At 40.4% G+C, this 27,200-nt stretch overlaps 1 protein-coding gene across 2 annotated transcripts in view; it reads left to right on the top strand.

The window, feature by feature from the left end:
- The window catches only part of Meltrin (disintegrin and metalloproteinase domain-containing protein meltrin), a 110,870-nt gene that overhangs the window by 43,443 nt on the left and 40,227 nt on the right, over nt 1-27,200 (top strand). For both annotated transcript variants that reach the window (XM_022074435.2, XM_087340627.1), the window contains exon 2: nt 23,660-23,763. In XM_022074435.2, the coding sequence (XP_021930127.2) occupies nt 23,660-23,763 (104 nt within the window). The remainder of the gene's footprint in view (nt 1-23,659; nt 23,764-27,200) is intronic.

The raw sequence follows: 27,200 nt of genomic DNA, 5'->3' as shown, positions 1-27,200 counted from the left end.
TTGCGGAGCTAAGTCAGCAAGTTGACAGCTTGTGGTTTGACGCGTAGTTTTATTGTAGCAAAGGAACATTTTTGTACTGTGCTTTTAGACTGCATCGTCCTCATCCCGGTAATAACTTGCAAAAGATAGCATACGATTGTTTTAGACCTCACTACGTCTGTTACTGATCCGGTTCCTTAACATGATACAGAAATAGAAGAGAGTTTTAAAATAAACTCAGCGAGAGAAATATGTGGAGTATATTAAGAGGGAATTCTGACATGTGAATAATGTTTGTGGCATTTCTTAAAATAGTACTTAAAACGATGGTAACCTCAATTTTGCGAAACTGGCGGGTTCATTTCGTCGTACCAATTTCATGTCACGTGGTTTTTGTTATTGCTTAAGGCGCATGTGTTGTATGACGTAGTTGTATTATCAACACTGCGCAGTGAACGGGTCGTATGTGGATTAAATTTGGGAGCGGCAAACGGACCGCTTTTTTTCATATGATTCTTGCAAAAAAGTTCAGATCCTACTCGGTTCCAGTTTTCTTTAGAGTGTACATCCAACTTTCAAGCTCTGCCGCGCAATGAAAGACCCCGTGGGCGTCATACTTGGCTCCACTTTCACGCTGATCGTAAGCAGTGTCGTGTAGGAACAGTGGCGTTCATTAACTGAGCTTCTGTAACTGGGTAAAATGACTGGCTGCGGGCTAAATGACTGTTGTTCGACTCCAGGAAGGTGCAGGGATTTTACTTTTACCAACATATCCAGGCAATCTGGGGCCCACTGTGAGTTGTTTCCTCTCCAGGGCGTGAAGCTGGTCACTGATCATCTTATGTTGAATTCTAGAATAAGTGGAGCTTTACTTCCACGGCTTCTGTGAAGTAGTCGCAGGGTTTAACCACTGTGTCACAGAGGTGTAGCGGAATGGTTACGCTTCACGTATTACTAACCTCGGTGCTAGATGGTGATAGGCGATCGCCTTGATGATGGAGGCAGCAAGCACCTCGGAGACATGGGTAGACGTCTATCTGTTCTGTTGGTTTAAGGAAAGCGTGTAGAATAATGTCATGGTTACCGGAAGCTCGTCATATTGTCCCCTTCCTACGGAGTTTGTAAAGTCACAGATGCACATTTAGTCTGCATTCTCTTATTCGCTCATGCATTCAGGTGATTGTCAATATTTGGTTTAAGAACAAGACAAACCATTTTGGGCCAAGCTTGTGTGTCGCCGTTACAGTGCTCTGTGTATGCACATGTTTTAAGAGTTCGTTGTCTTTCTAAGTCTCTGTTATTGTTTTTTTGTTTTAAAGCTCCGTTAAGAGGTGATTTGATGCCTCTGGGAACATCCGCCATGACCGGGGTAAGAACAGATGTGAACGTTCCCCGACGCGAAACAACTTGCAGGATGGAATGCGTTGTGTCGTCCTCCTGCACAGCACCGTGAGTGTGAAATGCTCGTGCGTGCTTGGTAATTTGGCGGAAGTATCGGACTGTGTAAGGGAGGCATTAAAATACTGCATTATATATTTTTGGAGGTCCTACATGGTTTTTGGATAGACATTTGGACTTTTGAGGAATCTGCCCTGAAAAGATATTTGGTGACTTCGTTAAACTCATGGGAAAATGTAGAGTCTACGTTGCACTGAATCGCGCTAGTTTACTCCCAATCATTCTCATTCTCGCCGATTTGGAACTGTTTCAAGAGGAGAATTAGAAGTATGGGCGTTAAATGGATCTTCCGTACAGTTATAAGAAAATCGGCTGATTTGCAGGCGGCGTATTAGGAAACAGTCCAAGTGAACACGATTGCTGTAGGAGGCGGCCTTGAGGATTGTGATAATTCCAAGGATATGCATTGCTATTGAATGACGTAACTTATGGATAAACAGGGTGGCCTCGTGCTGGTCGTGATTGGGGTGTTCGTCACACTAAAAGAGCTTATAGACCACGTGCCTTCGCTTTGTTCATGTTGGCTTTTGTTCTGAAGGTCCAGTTTACTTTACACGTACAGGCGTGGTCTATTCTGTACTGCTCTTATATTAATTAAGCTACACGTAAGAGATATTCAAAGTTTATCAAGAATGGCACAAAAGCCCTAATTACTTTTCCGTGAACTAATTTTCATAGGAATTTTTCTTTCATTACTCAAAACCGCTTATCAGAAAGTCCTTTTTACCCAATGTACACTAACTGCACAGAAAACATACATGACAAGTGAAGAGAGATCAGTAAAAAAAAAATAGTAAGCAAACAATGTGTTTAATGCAATGTCTTTATTTTAAATATCTCTAAGCATTTTAGCAGCCACAAAAAATTTGGTAATTATTCACCATGAGTATTTCATCACCCAGGTCCCAGATAATGAGTATAATGCCACTGCTCCATCTTATTTACTAGTTCCGCAAAATTGGAACCAAATAGAAAAAATAAATACTTGTTAGACTGTTTTAGAGTATCGGTGCACAATGACTGATCGCTTTCTTCAGAGTACTTCTACACTTTTACGGTAAATTTTAATGTGTATTCCGAGGTGTGTCGTTACCCAAAGAAAAACCACTTTTACCCCTTTTTGGGTAATTTCCCCAGGTTTGGGAAGCACTGGTGTATGCTATTCAACAACCCTCTATTAACTGATGAGGTTATAGAGCATGGAATAGTTAAGACTGATAATTTACTGTGACAAGATGGGGGGAGGGGTGAATGGTCCTGACTTGTTTTGTGGCATGTTGACAGAAGCGGACTGATAAAAGCGACTATTAATCTCACAATAGCCGGTCCAGGTTGGGAATTGAACACGATACTTCCCGAATACGAAGTAAAAGACTATAATCTAAGTTCAGTAGCAACAACGGCTGGGGCGGTTTAACTTCTTTAGTCTGTCGTAAGTGATCAGAGACCTGGTGTGTTTCTGTGACGTACGATTCGTGAAGTCACGAGAAGCAGAGCTCCTCCTAATTGATTAAAACTTGCAATATTGTTACGGTGAGTTTTATAGATGTTTCGTGAAGAACCAATCATTACCAGTTAATTTACCACGCGAATTTATTCCCTGCTTATTAAATTAATCGTATGTCACTAGTGCTTATAATTACAGCTACTCTTAAATATCTCATTCTTCTGTTGATGTTCTTGTTTTGGTAATAGCACTGATAGTGTGGCGCTTATATTTATCCAGATCAAGTATGTCTAAGTTACATGCGGGAACCTTACAGTTTTATTTTCAATGTCTGTCTATTCCAATTTATGGAGCAAAATGATTTCACGCTCCTCTACAAGGGAGGGGGAATCTATACTTAAAAGTTTTTATGCATCGGTTTCTGTATTTTTTTTCAGTCCTAGCCTTCATTTTGAAACTGATTTATGATAGCGACCGAGTAATAAAATAATGATGCTAGTTCCATGCGGCCACGTACATGAACGTATTTCTGAAATCGTTCTCTGCAAAGTTGATCGCTGAAGCATGAAACTGCAGTACGATTCTCATTTTTATTGCTGAACGAATGGGCGGTTCTCTCTCAATATATATATACTAATGGCATAGCAGGAGTGAAATATTGAGCAATGACACGAAATGGAAATAATAATTTGGCGCAACTCGGCGTCTGGTTTTCGCAAGTGAGATTTGAGGTTCTCACGGCTTCGTGTTTTGGGTTGTAGCGCCGTGTAGTCTCGTAGAAATTTACCGATAATTTAGAAGTGCTTGCTGCCTCCATCATCAGGGCGATGATGGAGAGAGCAGGATTTTTTCTGTGTAGAACTCACCCCTAAAGTATGCACACACGTTTTAGATACATTTTGTATAGCCAAGGTGGGTTTATCCTCAAAGCGTCTGTGCTGCTGAAAAAATGGACCACATGATAGACATCGTTGGTGTTATGCTGAATGCGTTTCCTTTGCACGGTTCTTCATTGAATACCAAGTGGATGTGAAAAATATATAAAAGTCCTGAGACTTAAAATGCATCTTCAGTAGACTTTGGCTTATGTAAGCTTAGTGTCCATAGAGACGCACATACAAACAGACGGTTTGTTCAATGTGATTTGCTGCACCACTTCTAGAATACTGAGTGAAATGAAGGTCTCGGGGGCGTGGGTGGGAGTGGAGGTGGAGAGGTGTTTTCCACGAGAATGAAACTTCAAAGTAGTAGGAAATTACTTTCAGTATTTTCACTTTATACTGGGAAGGCTTTTACACCCACGTGGATTTTTTTGTGGCATGATCAAAATCTCCTGCAGAACCATGTGAACAGGCGCAGGACACCCCGGGGTAGATGAACCTATCGTCTCTGCGTGCAGAGACCTTGATGTGATCTGAAGTTCCGTCCTTCTGCAGGAGACAGAGCATCTTCTTGACCTAATTCCCGAACAGTCTCAAATTACTCAGAGACTGCGGAAATCACAGCAGTAGCTTCTTCCGGTGTACCTGCTTCTTGGCGATCTGTTTTCCCTGCCCTTCTGTATTAGTCTGCATTTATCTGTAAGAGGTTCGTTCCATTTATTTTACGGGCCACTTTTCCCTGGAGTTTTTTTCACTCTCAAGAAGTACAGATCATTCATTGATAATATCACTTCCCGGCTCCTGGCAGGACTGAAAATGTCATTTGGTTTGTTTTTATAGAATGACACTTGACTCGTATCGGGTAAACCTTGTAGCGCTTTGCAGTTAGTCATGCAGTTCCATTCAGAAGCCGAGAAGTGGTAGTTGCGTTTAACTTTATCGCTGAACTCTGTTTAACTACTAAGTGTTCTATATTTGTGCATAATTTGTTGATATAGATTTTTATTAACTGGAAGTTTTAAAAGTAATTTCTTCAGCTACCATGCTTTTAACGCCCACAACAAGAAAATGTATACAAAATTGGTACATTATTATATATAGCCTTAATGAAAATTATTTACTCGAACTGCCATTTATCGTCATCGTCATGCAAACGCAAATCGATATGAGCAGCCTTCATATAAATATATTAATTCTGATATGTTTTTTATTTTCTTCCATCTTGTTAAAATCGTGTAGTACGAGGAAGATGTTCATGAAAATCAGACACTTGTTTCAAAAGTGATTAGTGGTGAACGAGTAGTAAGTGATCCAGACCTGTCGGTTTTTGTCTCCATCTGCTTTATTCATCGAAGTAGGTGTGATTTTTTTGTAGCGGTAGAGTACAAGAATGCATGGACATGGTGAGGCTGTGCCCTTTTGATGATACCTGAGAGAAGGGACAAAAAGCGAGACACGAATTCGCAGGGGAATTTCCTTGATGCCTTGCCTCTGTTTTGTCGTTTGTCAGTTTGTCACTAGAACTGAGGCATCTGTTGTTGTGTGCGAACGTCGTATTGTATTTATCGCCGTAAGAGTGTCACATAGTGTAAGGAACCAATCATTTAGGCAATCAATCAATCACTGGGTCACATGTTTTTCATTGCCTGAAACCGACAGCCTCGATCCATCATGCGATGTACTAACCAACACCAGTTTTCGGTACAATCGGGTCAAGAGTTCTTTGTTTTGTACGCCGTCTGATGGGGAGATCCGCATCATCTTCATCTGTTCATAATGTGTCTGTCTCAGAGGTTGTCCTTAACTTTGAAAATATAGGATGTTTACAAATTACCATCACAACTATTATGTCCGTGTGAGTTGCATTTAACTCTGAATCTTATTTCGCTAAGGTGCATGCTTAAGATTTTATTAACCACTCCATGTCCTTCCATCTAAGCGTTTGTACGTATGTAGTGAATTTCGGCATTACAAATCTTTACTAAAAATGTATTTTACAAAATATGTGATAAATAAGATTATATAATATAATATAACGTGAGGATTATGGAGCAGAAGTGATGTTCGCCTGTTCGAAGGTCCATAATTCACTTGGAATTGTAGTGTGCGTGAATGTGAGTCACGAAATCAAAAATTCGAACCTGGTACTTCCCGAATATACATTCTCGGAGAGGATAAAAGGGTTGGATCGTCAGTATCAGTAAGGTATCCGGGAATGGTGACTTTAATAGAAGTTGGGGGCTAAGGAAGTGCAAGCCTTCACGTCCCTTGTTTTATAGATGCTAGAAGGAACAGCTTATTAATTATGTATTTCCGTTTGTTGCAGGTAAGTCATGACGTCACCTACCATGTGAGTCAGACAGTGACTCCAGGCTACTTAATGCAGCAATCTACCGTGTGCCAGGTAATCATATACAACAGCGCGTTTATTTGTTGTCCAGCTTGTGACAGTGATGATTTTAAAATATTTGGGTGATTAACGAAGTAGAAACTGATGCCAATCACTTTGGTATAGGATCAAAGGGACATTAATATGGCGTTGGACTGCTCTAACACTTTGATCACGGGTTAGAGACCCGCTCTAGGCATATTTTCGAGTTGAAAACATGTGGACCTCTAGACTAATTATATTGAGAAGCAGGGAAACAATACAGAAAATTATAAAGAAAATTAATAATTTCAGATACAGTTTAAATCACCCACTTAGTTACATAGTAATTCTGACCTCTGTACGACATTCAACTTGTCTTCGTATTAGCCAGGATAGGTGTCAATTCAGTGACAGGATAAGAGCGGCAGAAACTGGAACTTCTCTGTTCTCTGTAACCTTGTTGCCTCTGGGTTTCACCAGCTGCTTATACAACGGGTGTCAGGGGCGCGAAGTTCTTCAACATAACGCCGACGTTGTACTTTATGGTTTATTTCTGCCCCCCCCCCCCCCTCACGTCTTTGAGATCCGATACGACAATTCGACTTTGCCTTCAACACCGGAGTTGCTGAAATTAGCGCCACAAAATAAACATGCAAGTAAAACCAAACAAAGCTACACTTTCATGCAGAAGCAAATCAGTCATTTTCATAACATCATAGTCCAGTTTCTTAAGATTTATTTTAATATTATCCGCCGTTTACTTACCCTATAGTTCTGTGTGTTTCGCCAATTGTGACTTTAATTATGTTTCTTTAACAGTCCTGAATGAAACGGCTACGTTTTCTAATCTGTTTAAATATATTCTTGCATCCGCTAACCCTCTTGTGAGAATTCTGTGCAGACAAGTTTCGATTAGTAGGTAAAAACAAAGCAGATAGCCGTGTGCCAACCATTAGCAGTGTTCGGTCTTATGCATGTCGTACGTCAGTCACGACCGTTGAATTTCACAATGAACTCTGCTACAGTTTGGAGCCTCCAGGTTGATAAGTTCTATCTATCTATCTATCTTGTGATCTGATATGCACATATCCTGTGTATGTCTTGGGAAGGGAGATGAGTCCTTCATTTATAAATCCAACGTAGTTGAAAATGGATGGCAGATAACTGGTTTTAAGGAAAGGAAGTAATTGAATTGAGTGTAGAGAAAATGAAAGGAAAATAATTACAAAGAAAGAATTAAACTGCATTACTGTTGGAAATTTATGTAGACTGTCTCCAGGTTCTCGGGGTTTCTTGAAAGTCAACCCAGGTGAACCATACATAAAGCGATTCCCGAGTACAGCTCGTGTGTTTTTAGCCTGCGACTCACTACTTTAAAACAATAGATTTGTTTCGCTACAGTCGGTGGCAAGTAGCAATTAATTCCCGGCGGATTAACACCGGAAGTAATGAATCAAGCAAATGTCCACTCTGTAGCTGTCTCCAGACGTCACGAGCGAAGATAACGGAACCAGGCAGCAGTCATTGTGGACCTGCTCCAGATGCGAGGCACCGTTACTCGTCATGTGGTTCCAAAGCATGCAAAGTAGGGCCCCCTGACTATCCTAGGGTGATCAAGCACCTTTGTTTTGGCTCTTATAACCCTGTTTGAACCTCGGACCGAGCAGGTTAGTCTAAAACGAATGTGTGTGAGGTCACTTTTGGAATCTCGGCTGGTTCCGGGCTGTTCTGATTCAGAGTTTTCGTGATTTTCCTCAGTCAGTAAAGGAGAATCCCGAGATAGTACCTTCAGATGCCCTACAACCTCCGTAGAATTCTTTGCCTAAACGCCATTTCTGTTAAATTTCCTATTTTGCTTAACGCTGTATAAATGCATGGAACTTGAAACAATCCCAAGACGTAGACCACATGACTATATTGAACAGAGGTCAACGCCCATGCCTCAGGAAGGTTTCGAACCCGCTTTAGTTTTATGATTGCGCTGTGCTATTCGTTCAACGGCTATGTTAGTGTAGGTCAGTGCCTTTATGTTTGGACATGACTTTCAGCTTCGCCCACGCCAAGGTCGTGTATGTTCTTAACAGCGATACAGCTCTAGCTTAGATATAACCTGTAGTGATGCATTACAGGACAATTAATGAACAGGCATAATAAACTGAAAAGGACACAGAAGGTAGCTGTCGTGGGTTAATTCAAGGTATTATCCATGAATTTTCAGAGGTACTGAGGAAAATCACAATACGAAACGGGAGTCCTAACCTGCACTCGGTGGGTGACTACCCATCTCCAGCACGGTCACTTTAGGTTAGGTTAAGTTTGGTTTGGGTGGTGGGAGGAAAACACAAATTAGGTGACAAGACTGAATGTGTAAATTATGAAACCCTTACCCTAGTATTTATAGGATAGCTGAATGGAAACTCTCGCCTCGCTTCGTGAAATAGGTTATAAAGATGTGAACTGGATGAACCTGGCTCAGAGTCATGTCCAGTGACTCTGGAACTTTTTATGGTAATATGAAGGCTTCGTTTTTTTCATGAGGCCACGCCCAGATAACGAATTATATAGAAAATAGAAATATCTTAAGAACAGCAAAACGTTTTGCACATTTGGGTGTTTTTATAAAATATTGTTTGCCACGCGTTCGATTAAAACACCTTCGCAATGTGAGTTGGTCAAAACGATGTGTTCTCTGAAGCAGTAGCATCCACTGCGTCAGACTGCAGCGAGGAATGGCTAGCGTCTGAATTGTACGTCGCCTTCTCGGCCGGCAGCATGTTCGACACTTCTATTCTGCGGGTTGCGGAATCCAATCGATCAGGCGTTTCACGTACAGGCTCAAAAGCCTGCTTCATTATTTATCGTAGAGAATTTATATTGCGTTGGCTCGCGAATTTATGTTCATGCAGTTTTTTTTGAGGATTGCATTAGTTTTATGTGTCAATGTATATACTATACTGTTATACGGACATCAAATTCCTTTTAAGCGCTTCTCGTAAGGAAGGGAATTCTGTGTGATGCTGTCTGCCTTTTCCATTCTGTTTATGTCGATATGGTTCTTAATTGCATATTATATACTGCCTAAATGTTAACCATCTAAAGCGCGAATAGTAAAGTATTTGCAAAGAGAAAATCATGTAAATAAATGAGATACACTTTATTTAGATGGGAAGAAAGAGCAGTACTTTGCTAAAAGGTCCCCAGGTTTCGCTCGTCTTTCTGTTAGGATAAGTACGAAAGTCCTTCAGAAGGGCTGGACTTCCTTCTGCAGGACCCAATAGATAGGGCTTTTTATCACTTGGAGGCGGGGGCAGAGGCATCCCTTGAAACGTCGTGGACGTATTCCAGAAGGAAAACAATATTAAATTTAACACACCACGATTAGAATATTTTAGAGTTTTTTTTTAATTTGTAATTTTGATATATGTATTTTATGTGAACTCCTTTTGTACCACTGTACATACATCTTTATTACATTCTATGGACCCATAAGTTATTCAGATGTGGAATAAGTCATAATAATACAATACACATCACAAGTACAATTCATACTATACGTGTACGTCCAACTTGTGATTTACTTAGATGTTGCCACGTTAGCTTCAACACCGCATAATAATAAATTCATGTAGTGGCGGTGTAATCAGCTTAAACAGACTGACAGCGTTGAGAAGCTCTGAGGGAAATGTGGACTGCAGGCTGGAATCACTGAACTGCAGGAAATAGAAGCCTGAAATTCTGCATTGTCGCCTTATTACGGATAACATTTCTATCCCTTCTAATTTTACAATAGGGCTCCACTTTCTGCTGTCAGAATTAAATTTTAGCCATTTTAAATATATTAAGGTCACTTGAACCTAGAGCACTGGATCAGAAGTATTTGCAGAGTGCAGCTTTTGCCACGCCATTTGACTTTCTCAGGTATGCTTGTGCGTACTTTAGCTGGCTCGCCACCGACTATCAAAGAAGCTCGGATATATCTTGCGATGAGCGATTGAGACTTCTTTCATTGCATTGTCCAGTGTCAAAAGATGGAATGATTATGCGAACTATGAACTGGAATGGATGTGGAATAAATAACTCGTGGTCTGTTACGGTACTGCTTTATCAACGTTTGCCCGGAGGTAGTGAAGGACACCACGAAAACAGAGACTAGATTCCGGGTCCTCCCAGATACAAAACAGAACAACAACTTTCGGTCCACACAGTGATCCTCAACGCTGAGAAAACCCATGGTCTCTTGAGAAGATGGCTTCGTGATTTTACGGCACAATGATCTGAAATTGATTTAGTGATACCTGGGCCGCTTTTGCTTGTAGAGCCGGTAGAATTATGGCCGAACAGTTTCTTGCTAGATTGAGCAGTACGGAGCGATGAACTTGTAACTGAATGCGTCAGTGAACAGATGACACCGCCTGATTCTTATACTGCTGTCCTTTGTTTTTTTATTATCCTTCATCGAACCCGGTACTATGCTGATTATGTGTGTCCGGCCGCTCGTACGTATGAACAATATATGCCACTGTGCGTTTTCCTGTCTCTCTTTATTGTTGGCCACTGCATCGCTCAGGAGAGTCCACCTGTTATAATTAAATAACGCCAATACTGTCTTCTTGTAGAGCCTCAAAGGCCCCTGGCTTGTTGTTCACTTCGATTTGCAGCAATTAGCAGCAATTCGCTCTGTAGTTTGATTAAACGCACGCAATAGCTGCGGGAATTTGTAACAGCCGTGTTCAGATTCGTGTACTGCATTCAGCGTGAGTAATGTGCCGAGAGAAATACAGACACTATTAATTAATTTTCGTAATTACTGCGTGTTGATTCTGATAGATTTGTTTCGAAAGTGTTTGCGAGATCCGGCTCCAAATTATCGAAGAGTTTTATACTATTCTCCAAAAGTGATAAAGAATTTTGTTCGCTTGAATGTTGTCTTTCTGTAGCATTAGTTTAAACAGTGTACATATTACGTTTGTTAAATACAGAATAAAAACCTGAACGGCCGATTTTCGGGATAATTCGTCAACATGGTGTCAAGTTGTCTTTAATTTTTTTTCTGCGGTTTTGAAAACCCTAAGTTAATAGCGAGGACGGTCTCCTTTAATCCACAAGGCAATGTGTCAACCCTCGCGCCGTTGTCTGTGCTCTGGTGCACTCAGTCTACGTGTTTTACCACTCATTGCCGTCCGTCGGTTTATTGCGAAGTTGCAACCATCCCTGACTGGCTATAGAAACCAAGAGTTCATGCTTGGGTGTTCGCGTACGAAGCAAATGAAAAACGCCCTATACGTTGTCAATCACAAAAGCAATTGCGTGGCTTGTGTTCAAGGTAACAAAGCGAGTTTCTGCTTGGACCCTACCAATTACTCGTATTTCAAAATTATCTACCAGGAAATCAAAATTTCACTGTTTCATCTACTGCTTTTATTTTTTTACATTTTCTCCACTTTCATATTACCGTCATCAGAAGGACGAGCGCACGAAATTAATGCGACTAGAAATGTACAAAGTTGGGAGTACTGTGCAGGCTAATTGTGTCAAAGGATTTTGTCTTTATTCTTTTTTTCTAAAGGTTTTTTTGAATTCTATAAACCTTCTGTTGTGTTTAGTTGCTTTTGTATATATAATTTTTTATTTCGCCCTTCAGGCTCTCACTTATATCTCTTAAGACTTTTTCCCGGAGAACTTCCTTTATATTTGCAGCGAATAATTATTTCGTTCTTTGGGAGGCCTTAGAATTGTTTATTCTCCTCATGTCTGTCTCGTATGATAATCTCACGCTGCTAGTCTAAATGAGTACTTTTACTGAAAACAGCCGCTGGTCCTTTCTTTCATCATATCAGTATTAAAGGCTAATTTGTATTTATATCCACCAGGTATAATTCTGTATTTGCGTATTTTTATAAGTTCCTCAGTTGGTGCAAGTACACACAGCCTATACGTGATATATTATTGTCAGGGTAAACTAATTCTAGTTTGTTACGTAAAATTAAATTACGAAAACAACAATTTACTTCTTTCGTATCAGAATATATTTTATGGCTTTGTTTGAACCGCTGTATTACTAAAAGGCAGTAAGAATTTCTGAAACGTCGGTAAACCTCTACCAGACTATACAGCAATCTATTTCTAAGTTTTTTCACTAACTAGCTCCACAGTGCTTGGCCTACCTCGAAATTTAACAGTTGATAGGTGATCAAGAATTTCCCCACTGCATGGAAACCAAAGTTTCGTTATTGTGTTTACAATTTCCCGCTGTTAGACTGTGTCGAATGGAGTTGAATTAATTTTAAGTCTTCACGGCACATTTTTCTAACAGCCATTTTAGTATTATCGTTTTACAGTTGTGGTTTTAAGGACATTTGAAACATGTTCGTGCTTAGAAGTGTATGACTAGTTAGTAATCTGGGGTGTTTACGTATTTTGTTTCACACGTCGAAAATAGAAAACCATTGTAGCCTTATGTAAATAAGGCTACAATGAATTGCAATCTTTTATCCTGACATATTTAAATTTATTCTTCCACGCCTTTCCTTCTCTGTCGTTCTGCCATCGCGAAGTTGGCAATTTTTGAATCCTTTTCACAGAGTCCGTAAGATTTCATAAAACAGACCACGAACCCTTTCACTTCACACCGGCTGAAGAGAAGTTTACAGATTTTTCTTCAAGTACATCATTAAAATGCTGTACAAACCAACATGTTTTCCTGAAGATGGATTACAGTTCATAAGAGCAGCGGATTCTGTGAGTGGTTTGATCAAACGTGCGTGTCGTTGAGAAGTGGTTCATTGAATTGCAGATCTGCTTATACCAACACAAGATGTTATAATTCGCCATACAAAAGTAGTTCCTCGCTAATATGAAACAGGATAACTTAGCGAGTTAATATCCCAATGCAGTATCTTCAGCACCAAAGACACGCCTTTGATTCTTATTCGGGAAGGCGCTTTTTTAGTTTTGTGACACAATTCTTTGTATTCACAATTTCCATTATTGTTTACAGTAAATTATCACAAATTTTTCTTATACGCATAGACGACTGTATTTGTTAATAGTAATCCAAAATGAATGTCTTAATGAATCGGCAATACGAAAATGTTTACAGAGTATGCTAATCAGTGCAGTGCCATCTTCAACCAGCGTATTAGCCTGTAACTCTAACAAGTAGAGAAATTTTGTGTCGATAAAATTATTTCCAGAATCGAGTTTTTTCTTATAGCTAGTTTGTCTTAAAAAACAGGGAAATACATACACAGACGAACGTTTTCAGCTTCCATGATTTTCTCAGACGATGAATGTTATAGACATGGTTACAAACGGATTCGCAGTATAAGAGAAGGCTGGTGGTATACGTCATCAGTAATTTAATTTTCGTCGATTGCGCCGCGAGATGGTTGATCGACACTTTCGTGTTTGAATTGTCTGGAGTAAGAGTCTCGACGAGGCATCTTCTGCATCTGACCCTGAAGAACTGAATGTGAATGTCCGAATGTCGACCAGTGACTCTGGTTTGTGCCTCGTGATATATTATTTATGAACTGAGAATGTATCAGCTTCAAAAGAGACAAGCCAGACACTGGTACTTCTTGTTCGTCCTTTATGTTGAGACCGAACGCACGTGGCATCACATAGACGCTCCTAAGTCCAGTTCTCACGAGGTTGTGACACTACGACACAAATGAAGTGTCTGTCTGGCGTCTGGATCAGCAGCGTTTACGATTTGTTGCCTTATTAGTTACGAACCTACGTCTTCTTCCCCTTTCTTTACGCGTGGCTCAGTTTGTCCCGACTCCATTTCCACACTCTTAAATGAAAACTGGTTGAGGTTGTGGGAAGTTCAATAAGGAACCCATTTGTTTAATGCTAGCAGCATATTTAACCTAACAAGACACCATAACAGAAATTAAATTTGAAGTTCAGCAGTGAAGATGTCTGTTGGTCTTCAGGGTTGTAACGCCATGTGGACACCAACGTTACCATCTTTAGACCACCATCGACGTAATAAGTATCAGCTAAGAAAACGTTTTTGTTACAGTTAGGTGTACACAGTAAAAGGAACTTACTTAATTTTCTTACAAACAAGTTTGAATTTAGTTTAATCGATGAACTTTTGTGGATTTGTAAAATTACCTGTAACATTATAGTGTTAGTGTAAGCCATTTGTGGATTATGCTGTATATGCGCCCTGCTTTGTAGTGCGAAACCACTAATTAATATCGGGTTTAAATTAACAAGGTCAGTATGTCCGAACGAAGGAATAAGTGTCCTCGCGCATTCTGTATATTTGTTGTAATCAATTGCGCTAATAATAATACATTTCTAGTAGAATAAGAGCCATTACAAGCAAAGTTCTGTAGACGAAGCCCTGTAGCTATAACATGAATCGCACTAATGAAACAAGGCCTTCTAAATGACCCCTACATAATTCGGAATGAGAGGGCAGGGTCAGAGATCGCACGGGTCAAACTAAGCGGCCATTGCAGGACAAGTAATATAGCTCCCTGTCTCGCGTCTTGGGCTTTGGGTAAGGTATAAACTTAAGATGGTCGGACTGTACTCGGAGCGAATCTGTGCGTCTTGCCTACGTCATTACAAATCTGAATGTCAATATATTTTATTTTTTGCCTTTCATGTTTAATGTAATGAATGACATTTTCATATCAAGAGGTTTTATTTACTTTTCTCGGGAATAAAGCAGCAGGGACGTGAATCTAAGCACTCAACTACATGAAGTGCCGAAGTTGACTGGGTGGAGCTATAACTCCACTCCCCCATACGTCAGCATTGTGCGGTTTCAGTTAAGCACCAGCGACTGTTTTACCCCTTTCAACGCGGAATGTGGTGTGCCAGAGATCTGTATATTTTTGCACACCTTTTTTCTCCGTGTCTGTTTTCCTTTGTGAAGCCGGCGTCAGTCTGACTAAATTTCATACTTTCTTGGTTTTGTAAGACTAAGAGGTTGTGAATTTCTTGTGGGTTTGGTAATCCCGTTAAAATGGCGTTACATTAGAGACAGCCGTCTGGCTCGGTTATCGAGTGGGCTGATGCATTCTTTAAGCTGTGCGAATTTCCGGCGGCCTTGTGCGGGCTCGATTCCTCCTTTGCTGCCTGCGGTCAATGACAACCGGGCGAATATGTTCTCTTCATATATTGCTTTGCTGCTGATGGTATATTATAGTAGGTCTATTACCAGTGCTCTTTTTCCTGGCCGTACGCGGAGTTCCTAATTTTTTTTTACAACGTAGAGGTTTTTATTAAATTTAATCTGTCGTAATTATTGATGGAAAACCGGTCCATCGCAAGGTTTTATCACAGATCTACGGCTTGAGCGAGAATCCCATTATAATAGCAGTCCAAGACCACGCAGAGACTATGATCAGCTGTTTGGCAATTTATGTAGCAATATTTAGTTTTTGTTAGTTGCGTTTTGAAACCAAACCCTGAAACAAAGCCACAAATGGCGTAGTGTATAGGAAGCGGGTGGCTTGCTGGCTCTCTGCTCTGATGGATAATGATTATTTGTGCGAGTAACGAACATCCCGCACCGAGGAGGCTTATTGAGTTCAACCAGCACGCGTTTCCGGTCACTGGCATGTGATCACATTCAGTTGTTTTGATGCAGACCTCCCACCATTTGTCCTAGGTTCGTTACTTGTGGTCACATAACCAAAACTGCTGGTATATCACATGTTAGTTATAACTCTGCGACGTCTAGCTGTTATTTGCAAGTATTCCTCTTGCAGACCAACAACCGCGACAAAATAATTGACTTCTATTTCGAATAATGCTCGTCTAATACTTTAAAATGCTTCAGCGACACTTAACAGAATTAATTACAGATCATGACAACATTGCCCAACTTTGTACTATCATAATGCGGCTTGAAAGTCTTCTGAATCTGATTCCTGAAGCTCTTCATGCCGGCTTGTGTTTTATAAAGACACCTGTCCATATTATAACACGACATTTTTGGCCATTTTGACGTGTGAAACACCGCTCTATGGTAGAGAAGGACTTAACGAGATGCGTGTACAAATGAAACCTGACCAAATAAATTCCGACGTGAAGTTCATGCTAGAGGTAATAATGAAACGAGCTTGTTTAGAATCGTACACATACTGTTATATGTATAAAATATTGGTTCCGTGGAGTCACACCGAGACCTGACGTGATACACTTCCGTTTGTAGGACAGGGAGACAATATTGAGTTGTCTGTGACGTCCAGTAATCACGAGAGCTTAATGGCCTGGTCACAGTTTCAAAGAGATGTTGCAGAGAGAAAATGTTTATTGACATTTATAAATCGAGTGCAACCCATTATTTTCTGTGTGCTAAATGGTTGTCATTGTTCTATTTGTGTGACATTCCTGACATTTTAGAGCCATACATTGCACGCTCCCTACAAGCGATCACAGATGGATTTACAGTGCCCAAGCTACATAATTCGCAATTACTGAACATACAGGCTTATATTTGAATTGTATAAAGTATAAATACAACTATGGTAGAACCAGGCTATTACTAGATTTATAATCTGTAAGAGCAAAGTTGGAGCAGATTCAACTATAGCTTCAGTTCGTATCCCATAGTTTAAATATTACGCAGTTGAAGCCAACTATTTTTTAAGCACTACGCCATTGTGACGTATGGCGGAGTGGAGATGAAGCTCTTATTCTCGGCACTAGGTGGATGTGGTGGCCAGCTTCACGCTTCGGCTGCCAGAAAAATAATCGATATCCACTGGGTAGGTGGGCCTAAAAACTTGTTTCGATGTTATGTCGAAGAGAGAAATCGATGGTCTTGCCGAAAACCGAAACCCCGTCATCCAGTTAGCCAGTCACCTCACTGTGACATGGTTTGGTCCGTGTGTTCTCATAGGGGATTTGTTGAGTATTTTTAGTTTATAAGGTGAGGTCCTGTGCTAGATACCAGGGAGTTGTGTGAGTTGGTGGTTTTACCATTTTCTCTTCGACCGTGTGAGACGGAGAAGAACACGCGATCTCAACACAGCAGTGAACTATTTATCGACCACAATCCAGCAACCAGCCACACATAAACACTTCAGATTATTATAGGCAAAACAGCTTTTTATGTTGTGTGGAAGGAGACGTCGAGAGATGTCACTTAACATCGCTGTTAACTCTGAAATACGTATCGTCAGGTGTTTACTGAGCGTTTTAGTGCGTGGCTGAATTTAATTTCTGCATTGAAATAAAAACTTATAAAATATTGAGAAAATCTCTTAGAAGTATGTTTTAAATTTTATTTTCGGCAATTGGATTTTTTTTACATATAATTTGAGTAAGAATTAGATGATGATGTCCAATACACATGCGTTATAAGTGCGTCTTTTTTATTGCAATTTTACATACCTCATAGGTGTTGGCGGTCATTTACTGGTAAAAATCTTGTAGCGGGTTAATTAGACTTTTATTGACATCATCAAATGTGATGTGATATCACTTATTGAAATCGCGTATAGCAGTTTTTTTTAAAAAGCAGAGTGTGTTGAATGACGCCAAGTTTCATTAGCTTCACAAGAGTTACTTGAATTATGACTACCAGGTAACATTTAACGTAGCTATGCATTTACTTCAATACTGAGAAAAGCAAATTAAAGCCAATAGTGAGATCCGTTACGTTTCATATACAAATGCGTTGTTGCAAATCTATCCACACTAATTAGAGTCAGAAATCACATCAAATCGAAAAATACACCAGAGAAGGGATTCGGGAAACACGTGCGTTTCAGTAGTCTTAATTAATTTGTTAATTACACAATGTATATTGCTCTATCTCGCGGCCGAGTGTTTCTTCCTATTTGGAAGGTTCTGTGTTCAACTCAGCCTCGAGACAGACTGTCCTGTATGAATATTTTAGTGGTTTCCCTCATTCCCTCTAAGCGGATCCCGGGAAGTTGCTTTTAATTAGTCCTTTCCGACTTATACCTTGAAACCGATACGGTTTCATCTCCTTGATCAGCAGATACCCTTCCAGCGGACAAAGTCGACTATGGAATCGGTCGGGAATCATCAATGCATTCCTACTGTCGGATGTTAAATATTCATAAATTGTTTATATTCTCATATGTAAATTTTATTATTATTATAACTCTTCTTTTAATGAAGGTGCTGTAGAGCTCGGCTTTTCGAAGTCTACGTCGGCCCCGGGCCTTCGGCGTAATCGCCCCGAAACAGGGTTCTCCTCTCCAGACTATATAGGGATGATTCTGCGTCGGGACAGTTATTTGAGGTTCAGGGGCTCTCCTTTCTCATCCTTTCCAGTTTACGATTCATTAATCACCTTATCACTCGACGACATGCAGTTTAAGCTACTGACGGCATTGTTAAATAAACAACAAATAATAAAATAACATAAAATAAACACTATTCAAGATTATGTTACCGTGAATTAATGAAGGATCGTTTTCATTTCTGTAGAGCTTCAGGTCTGTTATTTTTATTTTATTTTGGCGAAAAGATTGTCCTTCCGTTCGGATGATCAGAGAATTGTTACAGTTGTCTCAGGGGACCTCAATAAACTCTGGATCGTCGTTGGTATAGGCAGAGAGGAAGCGAGTGTCCATCCGTCGTCCTCTTTGTGTTTCTTTATCATTTTATAACAGCTGTTTTGACGAAAGCTCGTGGATATAAGCGCATCGCCAATTTCTGTTCCTCTGTAATTACCTTCCAGTGATGCTAACTTTTTTCCCCTTGTGATTGGTCTCGAATTCCCGAAAGGATGCAATCTAGACATCTGTTTTTTGTAGTGAACTCTGCTGCAACGTGTTTCGCGGTTCAGGTAGCATTTGGCCAATGAATTTCAATCACGTCAACACCATTTTAGCTCAAGGATCATTTTACAGCTTTTGCTCTGAATTTCAGACCTATTAACCTTTATATTGTTTTCTCTTCAGTCCTTATTGGCAGTGACATGTACTAGCTGCTGCAATTACCAACAAACTGGCATTTATTTCGCAAACTGAACGAAGGGATTTGTTTGCAGCTGGAAGTACATAGTGTGATTTAAGATTCTCACGGCGGTAAAATAAATGAGCTTGCAGCAACTAGCAACAGATTAATAAATAATTTCGCGAACCTGGTTTCAAGCGGTCTTGGCCGGATGTGCCAGTTTCACCACTTTGATGTATGCTTTTTCAGTTACTTGAATATGTTGCAAATGCTCATTAATTATCCTGTCGTAACCGAATAGTAAAGTATGTATTTCCCTTGCTTCTAATGGTATTGTTTTCAGTTTTATACAGAAACTGAAATGTGAATTTTTTTTAGTGATCTTTCGTCGCGTTTCCTGCCTCTCATGCCGTCATGGCTCTGATTTTCCGTTTCAAATCTCCCATGATCTGACTGAGTACTGAACCCGAGTTCTCGGATACAGTAGTCACTTGAAGAGCTTCCACTTCACAGTTCGTGGAAGTCGTTAAGGATCCTTCTGTATTCCTCCTAACATGTCTCATCTCGCGCACTCTTTGTGTTGTAAAATGTCTCAGTTTCTTTGTCTCCCACTCTTGTATTCCCAGTGCGTTCCGAAGGCTGTAGCATTTGTAAAGGAAAATAAAAAAAATGCCAATGAAGTAAAACTCGTTCCTTTTCATTATGGTTCTCGTGTAGGGTAAAGGGAATTAAAGGGCCTGGCAATTTTATGCTTTGTGACAGTATCCAAGACTGCAAGAACGAATCATTAGAATAAGTCGTTTGTGTCGTGACATGCCTTCTCTCCAAATGATTCTTGTCGTAAAAGATGAAAAATTTACGAACAGTCACATGTGTTCATGTCACCCTCTGTAAAGTGATAATCCGTGATGTCCATTTCGGACCAAATCTCCACTTGATTTTTTTCAGTTTGTTATTTCATCAGAACACATTGGCTTACGAACTGCATGCACGTTCTTCCTTCAGCCACCAATTAGTTTGGTGACACTTTGTTAGGTGGTCCGTGTGTTATTTAACAACGCTGCGTCAACTGCAGATGTTACTAAACATCATATATGAGGGGATGATCACATACGGTGAAATTAAAAGAGTTAACTTTGGAGCTTAGTCAGCACAGTCTGTTTCTGGGCCGTGATTCGAACCGGGGACCTCCAGTATACAAGTAAGAAGCGTTATAGCTTGAGACAACTTACTGGTTTAATTCTTTATTGTTGTTGTTTTCTTGTTCATTTCTTTTTCAGGATTTCTTTCGTTTTATCTGGACGCTCTTTGTGATCTGCAGAACTCATTTCTCTGTAAACTGTTTCTCATTTCCTTCCCTTTGTTTAGCTAATTTATTTGTGTTCCTGCCTTCAGTTGAGTTGTGCCTCATGCCTCATCTTTTCCGGCTGTTTGTGTTTTTCTCATATATCGTCTTATTTTTTCTCCATTTCCTGGCGGAGTTCGATGCTGTGGCAAGTGGTAGCTGAATGGGAAGCGGTTTGAGGAGGAAGTGGTTGTTAGCCAGTTTGCACGTTGCAGCTCCTTTTTGTAACGGAATCCTCTGCAGCTGAAATGACCTCACGACTCATAAAGTGGGCCAAGGGTCAGGAAGTCTTCGGATCGATGTTTCAGTTAGAGGTGACTGAAATATTCGTTCTACGCTAATTATAACATATTCGGATTTTTTTAATTGACCGTTCAAAATACAGAAACAGAGATAAATTTACCATTATACTCCACAACAGAACTAGCAGATACAATCGGCAGAACTGTGTCTTTATTGAAGATGACTGCCTTATGTGATGTTTCGTCTTGTGACGTGATGGAAGTTTACCGGAGTTTCAGAGGTACTTACTGCCTCAGTTATCAGGGTGATCTTAAAGTAGTGGTGAGGACGAAGACTGGATCCGTCTGGTTGCGGGTAGGGTTCGGTGGAGGGTCCGTGTGAACACAGTAATAAACCTTATGGTTTATAAAAGGTGGGAAAGAATTTTTGAATACCCAAGTGTGCCTCTAAAGAAGGGTTCTCCGTTCCAAATCGCTTTATATCCGCTTCGCATACAGCAGGTGGAACCCGTTTCAAATACACTATGAAGGTTCATGACATCAGCTTTAGTGATTTGTAGCCATCATCTCGAAAACAATGCAGAATCTTTGTTTAAAAGGAGAAGTATAGGCCTACGTTAAGCAATATTAGTTCTCCCACAGGAAGGCAGAACTGACTGAAGTATTTCAGACCACGACAGCGTATGTAATTGGGGCATATATACGTATGTGAATCTTTTACTGCTCCATTTAAATTTACCAGATAATTTAATTTAATCCTTTGTTTGCCGAGTCCTTGTCTAGCAAATGTGCCTCCTTTTGTTTGTAGCTTGTTTCTAGAAAAGTGTGTTTTGAGATGTTGCAGATAATTGGGTTACTCTCAACAGGTTACACGCGAGTGATTTTGAATATCACCGGAGGACGGATAAATTTCAAGTCAATACATTTTGTTCATAAAATGGAAGCGTTTTAGTAATTTTGTAATATAATTTATACATTTGTAGAAGAGGAGATAATCTTCAGACGGCCAAGTGGATTTTTCTTTGTCTCAGTTCTCCCACACAGCGTTTTCGTAAGCGAGTTTTTGTTAAGAAATGCAAACATCATTGCTGGAACCTAAACCATAAGCACCTTATTTATGTCGCCTGACTTTTTCTTTGTTCCCGAAAGTAAGAAAGTCTCTGCAAAGGGCTTCATTTTGTGGAACTTGAAAATATTCAGAGCAACAGTTCCGAAATAACTCTGAAAATCATTGTCAGACGTGTTTGCAGGCATGGCAGAGACGTTAGAATGCATATATGAGAAGTCTGAAGACGGTTGCTTTGAAGATGACTGTATTCACTAAAGGCTGGCGACAATATAGGCTGTTTTATAAAATTAATCTTTACAATTTATAGAATGATGTCATATACACCAACTTCCTTGTCTGTTAAGATTTTTCATTAGTTGGAGCGGTGATATTTTCCAGAGACGTGCATGTTACAGTGAAGCATCATATGGTATTGAGATGTCTCACGTCTGTTAACAAGATAGGCAAGTTCCTGGTCTTGCTACAAATTACATCTCGCGTAGAAGAAAAGATTGTAAATTGTTCAAATTGTGGTCAGTGATAATTTGAATTCTGAGAAATTGAAATGGCGACTTCAAATTTCTTTTTGGCACATGTGTGTTGGCGAGGTATGTCGGACTAAGCCATGCAGGTTGGCGACCATCCAAATTCTCGACAGACTGCAGTGTACTGACGCTGGCGTCCGACCGCCCCGAGCGGCTCTGCCCCCTATCCCATACCCATTGCGTAATTTGCGGGGCAACACGTACCGAAGCCCAGTTCGCAACACGAAAGAATGTCCGCATGTCGATCTGCAGCAATAAAGTTGCCGTCTTTTCCAACTCCTCTGCGACGAAGGGCGTGTGGATGGCAGCACTGAAAAGCAAAGTAGTCGGTGGAAGTTCTGCACAAGACTTGATAAAGCCTTGGAGATTAACGTTGTTAAAGTGTTGTAATTATTAATGTACACACGAAATAAATGTATTTAAACTTTTAGATAGGTATATATCTGAAATATATCACTGCGTAACATTTCACATGCCTAGTTGTAGTGGATAATGTTTTACAGAACAAAAAATGCAGGGTGAGTACAGACACACACTTGCTTTCAAAAAAAAATGTGATGATTGTCCGAGTATAATCCTCTTTTCGTAAGAAACAGTACTGTTCAATGTATCAGATCGCGTTAAAAGCACAGATACAAATGGGGTCTAAGCGTAATTATTCTGAATTGTATTGTTGGTTGTTTATGTGACAACACGAAATTCAGTAAGTAACAATGTTAAGACCCGTGTAGGTGCCTGCTTTTCAGGCCACGCGTCGCATCCAGGTCAGGCCCATGGGATTTGTGGTGAACGATGTGGCACTGGGACAGGTTTATCTTCGAGTTTTCTGGGGATTCCCCTGCCAGTGTATTTCATCCGCTGCTCCATATTCATTCAGCATCTGGGGGACAGACGATGGACCCGTTGGGTGCACACAATTCCACTCAGACATACTAGTGTCTCCTTTATTGTTCGTCTTTCTCTTAACTGTATTCAAAGTTCTCGGTAAATCAGGATTTGGGAGGATATGTAGATGGACTCTTTTGAAGGCATTAGACTGGAGGACCCAGAGGCAAGATAAACATGAGGTTCTAATGGAGGTGAAGACGTCGGTCGCGGTCTTCTGGGCTGTGATGGTTCGTGGTGTTGAAAATCCTCCGAAACGTTGGTAGTTGCCTACAAGATGCACGGCTTCACAGCCCAGAAGGTCACAGTGTACAAGATAAACAAGAGATTTAAGGTTCTCACGGCGGCAAGTATGAAGATGACTTTTGGGGAGTTACTCGGTGTAGTCTGGTAGTTTACCGACGTTTCAGACTTTTTGCATCCATCATCAGGACCCTGCTGATAGAGGCAGCAGAGCTATGAAATGTCGTCAGACTTCCACAGTGCAACAGTCCAGAAGGCAGCCATCTTTTAGATAAACCTGAACCTGAGTCGTGTTCTCTGTCTTTGCAGCCCGCAGAGGACCGGCCCCAGACTTCTCCCGACACACCGTCATCAAGCCCCGCTTATACCACGGCAGAGATAAGCGCGAGACGGCATCAACCAGGGAGGAAAATGTGAGTAATTTCCACGTTTGATAATTGGATACACGTTGCAGTGACATGCGCTTCTATATTTGCGAAGTCTAGTGAAAGTTATGGAAGAATGTCATTTTAATATTACTATGATTGCACGGGCGAAGGAACGTGTACGAATGGACGAGAAGATGTCAGATAAGTATTGTCGATGATTCTTTTTATGGGATGTTATCTTCTGTAACTTGCGTGAAGATTTTAATGAGCAGATCGACCAGGGTTGTTGGAATTGCATCTGATAATCATGGTGTAAGATGTGAAAGAATGGCTTAAGGCCTAACTGCAACGATTTAATCTTGCGATACTAGGAACATCGTTAATTGCTGGACAAAATATATTGGAGGTTGTGCGTGTGCTTACTTCAGCACGACACAGTGAACAAATTCGTGGAAGTGGAGATTTAGCTCCACACATTCCTGGCTTCGGTGCCAGAAGGAAGGGCGAATGATAACTTGGCCAACACGGGTCCAGGACATAATGGCGAAGCGAAGCAGTGCGTTTACGTGGAGAAGTTTGACATGTCGAACTGCTGTGTACTGCAGAGAATTTTTCTCGGTGTTGGATTTTCGAGTACGAATACGATGTACAGCGTTCTGCGACTAGTCTTCTGAATCACGTGCCTGAAATACTTTCCACGAGCAGCCACTGGGACACTGTTATTGTAGTCCCCCCTCCCCCGAATTCGATGGACATGCAGCTGACGCGATAAACAGTTGTAGGCGTTCGCTTCCGGGAACCAAAGTAAGACAGTGCCGAGCTTCTTACTGGTAAATGCATCTCAAGACGTAGCGCGAGAGAACAGTCATGCACTTGATTCTTTATAAAAAAAAGTTGCATTACTTTCTGTGTCCTTGAATGCATTCTATTGGCAGAAATAATACTATGAACATCATTTATGTATCTTTATTGTATTTAGATGTCAGTTTTATTGGAGCTAGAATTTATTAGACAGGCCGTGTCGCCAAGGTTGCATTGTCAAACTTTGACCGAATGAAGATACGTCTAAAACTCATTCTCTCCAGGGAAGAAAAGTTTCAGATTATAGAAAAGAGAATGTTCCAGGAATTTTGGTGTGTGAGTTTGTACGTATGTAACACTCATCGCTGTGATGGAAGCAGTAAGCACCTCTGAAACGTCGGTAAACTTCTGCCTGGCTACACTGCGCAACAACCCAGAAGACAGCCTTCTTCGTGCCGCTGTTAGGACATGGAATGTTTCATTTTTCTTATGATTTGTTTGCATCAGGGTCCGTGTGTTTGGGGAAAGCAGCTGCAAGCCTAATGGACTTAACGCACCACGGATTCTTTAAATTATAAGCAGCCATATTCGCCCGGAAATCAAACGGGAGATAGAAAACGAGATAAATGACATGACACAACTCAGCTCCACCCTGGCTCCTCAGCGCGCCAGAGTGGCACATGTCTCTATTACTACCGTAACAAAGCGGCTAGTTGGCCAATGTTACCGGGTAAACACTTCTGTTGACTGAAGTCTGCTGGGTATCTTCGTTAACTACCACGAGAGTGCCACAATAATACATTCAAGTACGTCAAGCTTGTTGTTTCTTATTTTTCGTAATGAACGTTCATGGTCATTCATATCACACCTAATACTACGCAACCTCTGAAGTCAATGAAGCATCGCCAATAGTCTACTAATCAGATAATCAATCAATCAGTCAGTCAGTCAGTCAACGTGTCTATATTCCTGAGAGGCTTGTAAGTGGATGTCTGGATTTTATATTTGTATACTTAAAAGTAACTTTGTATGCATTGTTCTTGTAATCTGGTAAGATGTGAGAGGTTGTAAAGGCAACCGGTAAATATTTTGGTGTGTTATTGCATTCGAATAAGCTAGATGTTAGTTGAAATAGAGACATTTGCAAATAATTTTGGTGTTGTTCGTTAAATATTGAATATAAAACGCGCTAGAAATTTCGGCCACCGGCTTATGGTGTAGGATTGCCCTGTAATGTTTGTTAGCGAACCACTTTGTTCTTTAGAAGTAATTTTTAAAAATAATAGGCATTTTTGCTTGAAACTCGGTATGAAGATCATATAATTTGTGGCCACCGTCTTTAATAATTTTTATTTTCCACCATACACAAACCCGACAAGCAGTATTTTGCAAATATTTCGTGTGTCTGTATTCGTAGTGATTTCTTGGACAAATTTTGTAGCTATCTTGGACCAAGACTCGACCCACTGAAACAAGTTTTATTAAATTGCCAGAGATCAACCTGCAGTTTGATCTGCGAGTCCATGTGTTGCTTATATTTTTTTCAAAAGGATTTAATGTATTGTGAAGCATTGCGCCAATGTTCGTCAGATGTTGGTCAGGAAATGGCGGAAATGCACGGTGAGGATGTCCGGCTTCCAGCCCAAGGTCACTTCGCTCGTGCTAGACAGGCTTATATCCGGATTGCGAAACATATCACGTCAACGGAGATGTGAAAAGTGATTGGTTAATCCTTGAAGGCCATAGCACGTGAAGGTGTACTCCAATGGAATACACATCTCCAAACGATTTAGTAACTTGCTATTTTGAATGCCTAAATTGTCTTGATCTCAGTTTACGTTACCTGCAACGGTTTATTGTAAAGTTATTCATACTACAAATAGACCTAGTGCAGGATTGTTCCTTCTAGTTTATTAAATATTTACCAGATCAACATTTTTTCAAAAGATAACATTCAATATTCATGGGATTTTATGGCATGTATCAGTGTGTCCTTTGAAGGATTTTTGCCAGGTCTCTAAAGATTTGTCGAATGATATCATCTAATAAATTACTCCAGTTTAATATCTGTTATTGATACATGTATAATTTGTAAGATTTGTGGTTTTCACAGCGGTGAGTATGAAGATTTCGCCCTGATGACGGAGGCAGTATGACATCTGAAACGTTGGTAAACATCGACCAGACTACAGAGCGCAACAACCCAGAAGACAGAAATCTTCATGTATAATTTGGTTTGTCAGCTAGACGAAAACTTAGTTGAAAGTATTAGCAATTATAAAGGTGCATATAAACAGACGTAGACTAACTTAATTGATCTGTCCGTTTTTGCCATCAGATTGAATGTCAATACAGCAAACACTTTCAGATCATTCGGTGATGCAGCTTCTTTCAGCTTCAAATACTCTCTTGTTTAGTCTGCCAGTCAGTTTACAAGCCCGCACGCCATTCAGGGAGACTCGTAAGAGGTCTCTGAGAAGTTTGGAATGAGGAATAATTCTGAAAGGATATGAGGTTTTCACGGCGATGAGTCCGAAGATGGGTGTCTTCTGGGTTGTTGCGCCGTGTAGTCTGGTAGACGTTTTCCGACGTTTCAGAGGTCCTTGCTACCTTCATCATCAGGGCGATGTAGCCCTGATGATGAAGGTAAGGACTACTTTATTAGCACTGTTGCACTTATT

The sequence above is a fragment of the Zootermopsis nevadensis genome, unplaced genomic scaffold (assembly GCF_977971745.1).
Source record: "Zootermopsis nevadensis isolate Lab colony 2312 unplaced genomic scaffold, Znev_1.0 Znev_ptg000061l, whole genome shotgun sequence".
Classification (NCBI taxonomy): Eukaryota; Metazoa; Arthropoda; class Insecta; order Blattodea; family Termopsidae; genus Zootermopsis; species Zootermopsis nevadensis.
The sequence above is the reverse complement of the archived record's forward strand: the minus strand, read 5'-3'. Positions and strand labels throughout refer to the sequence as shown.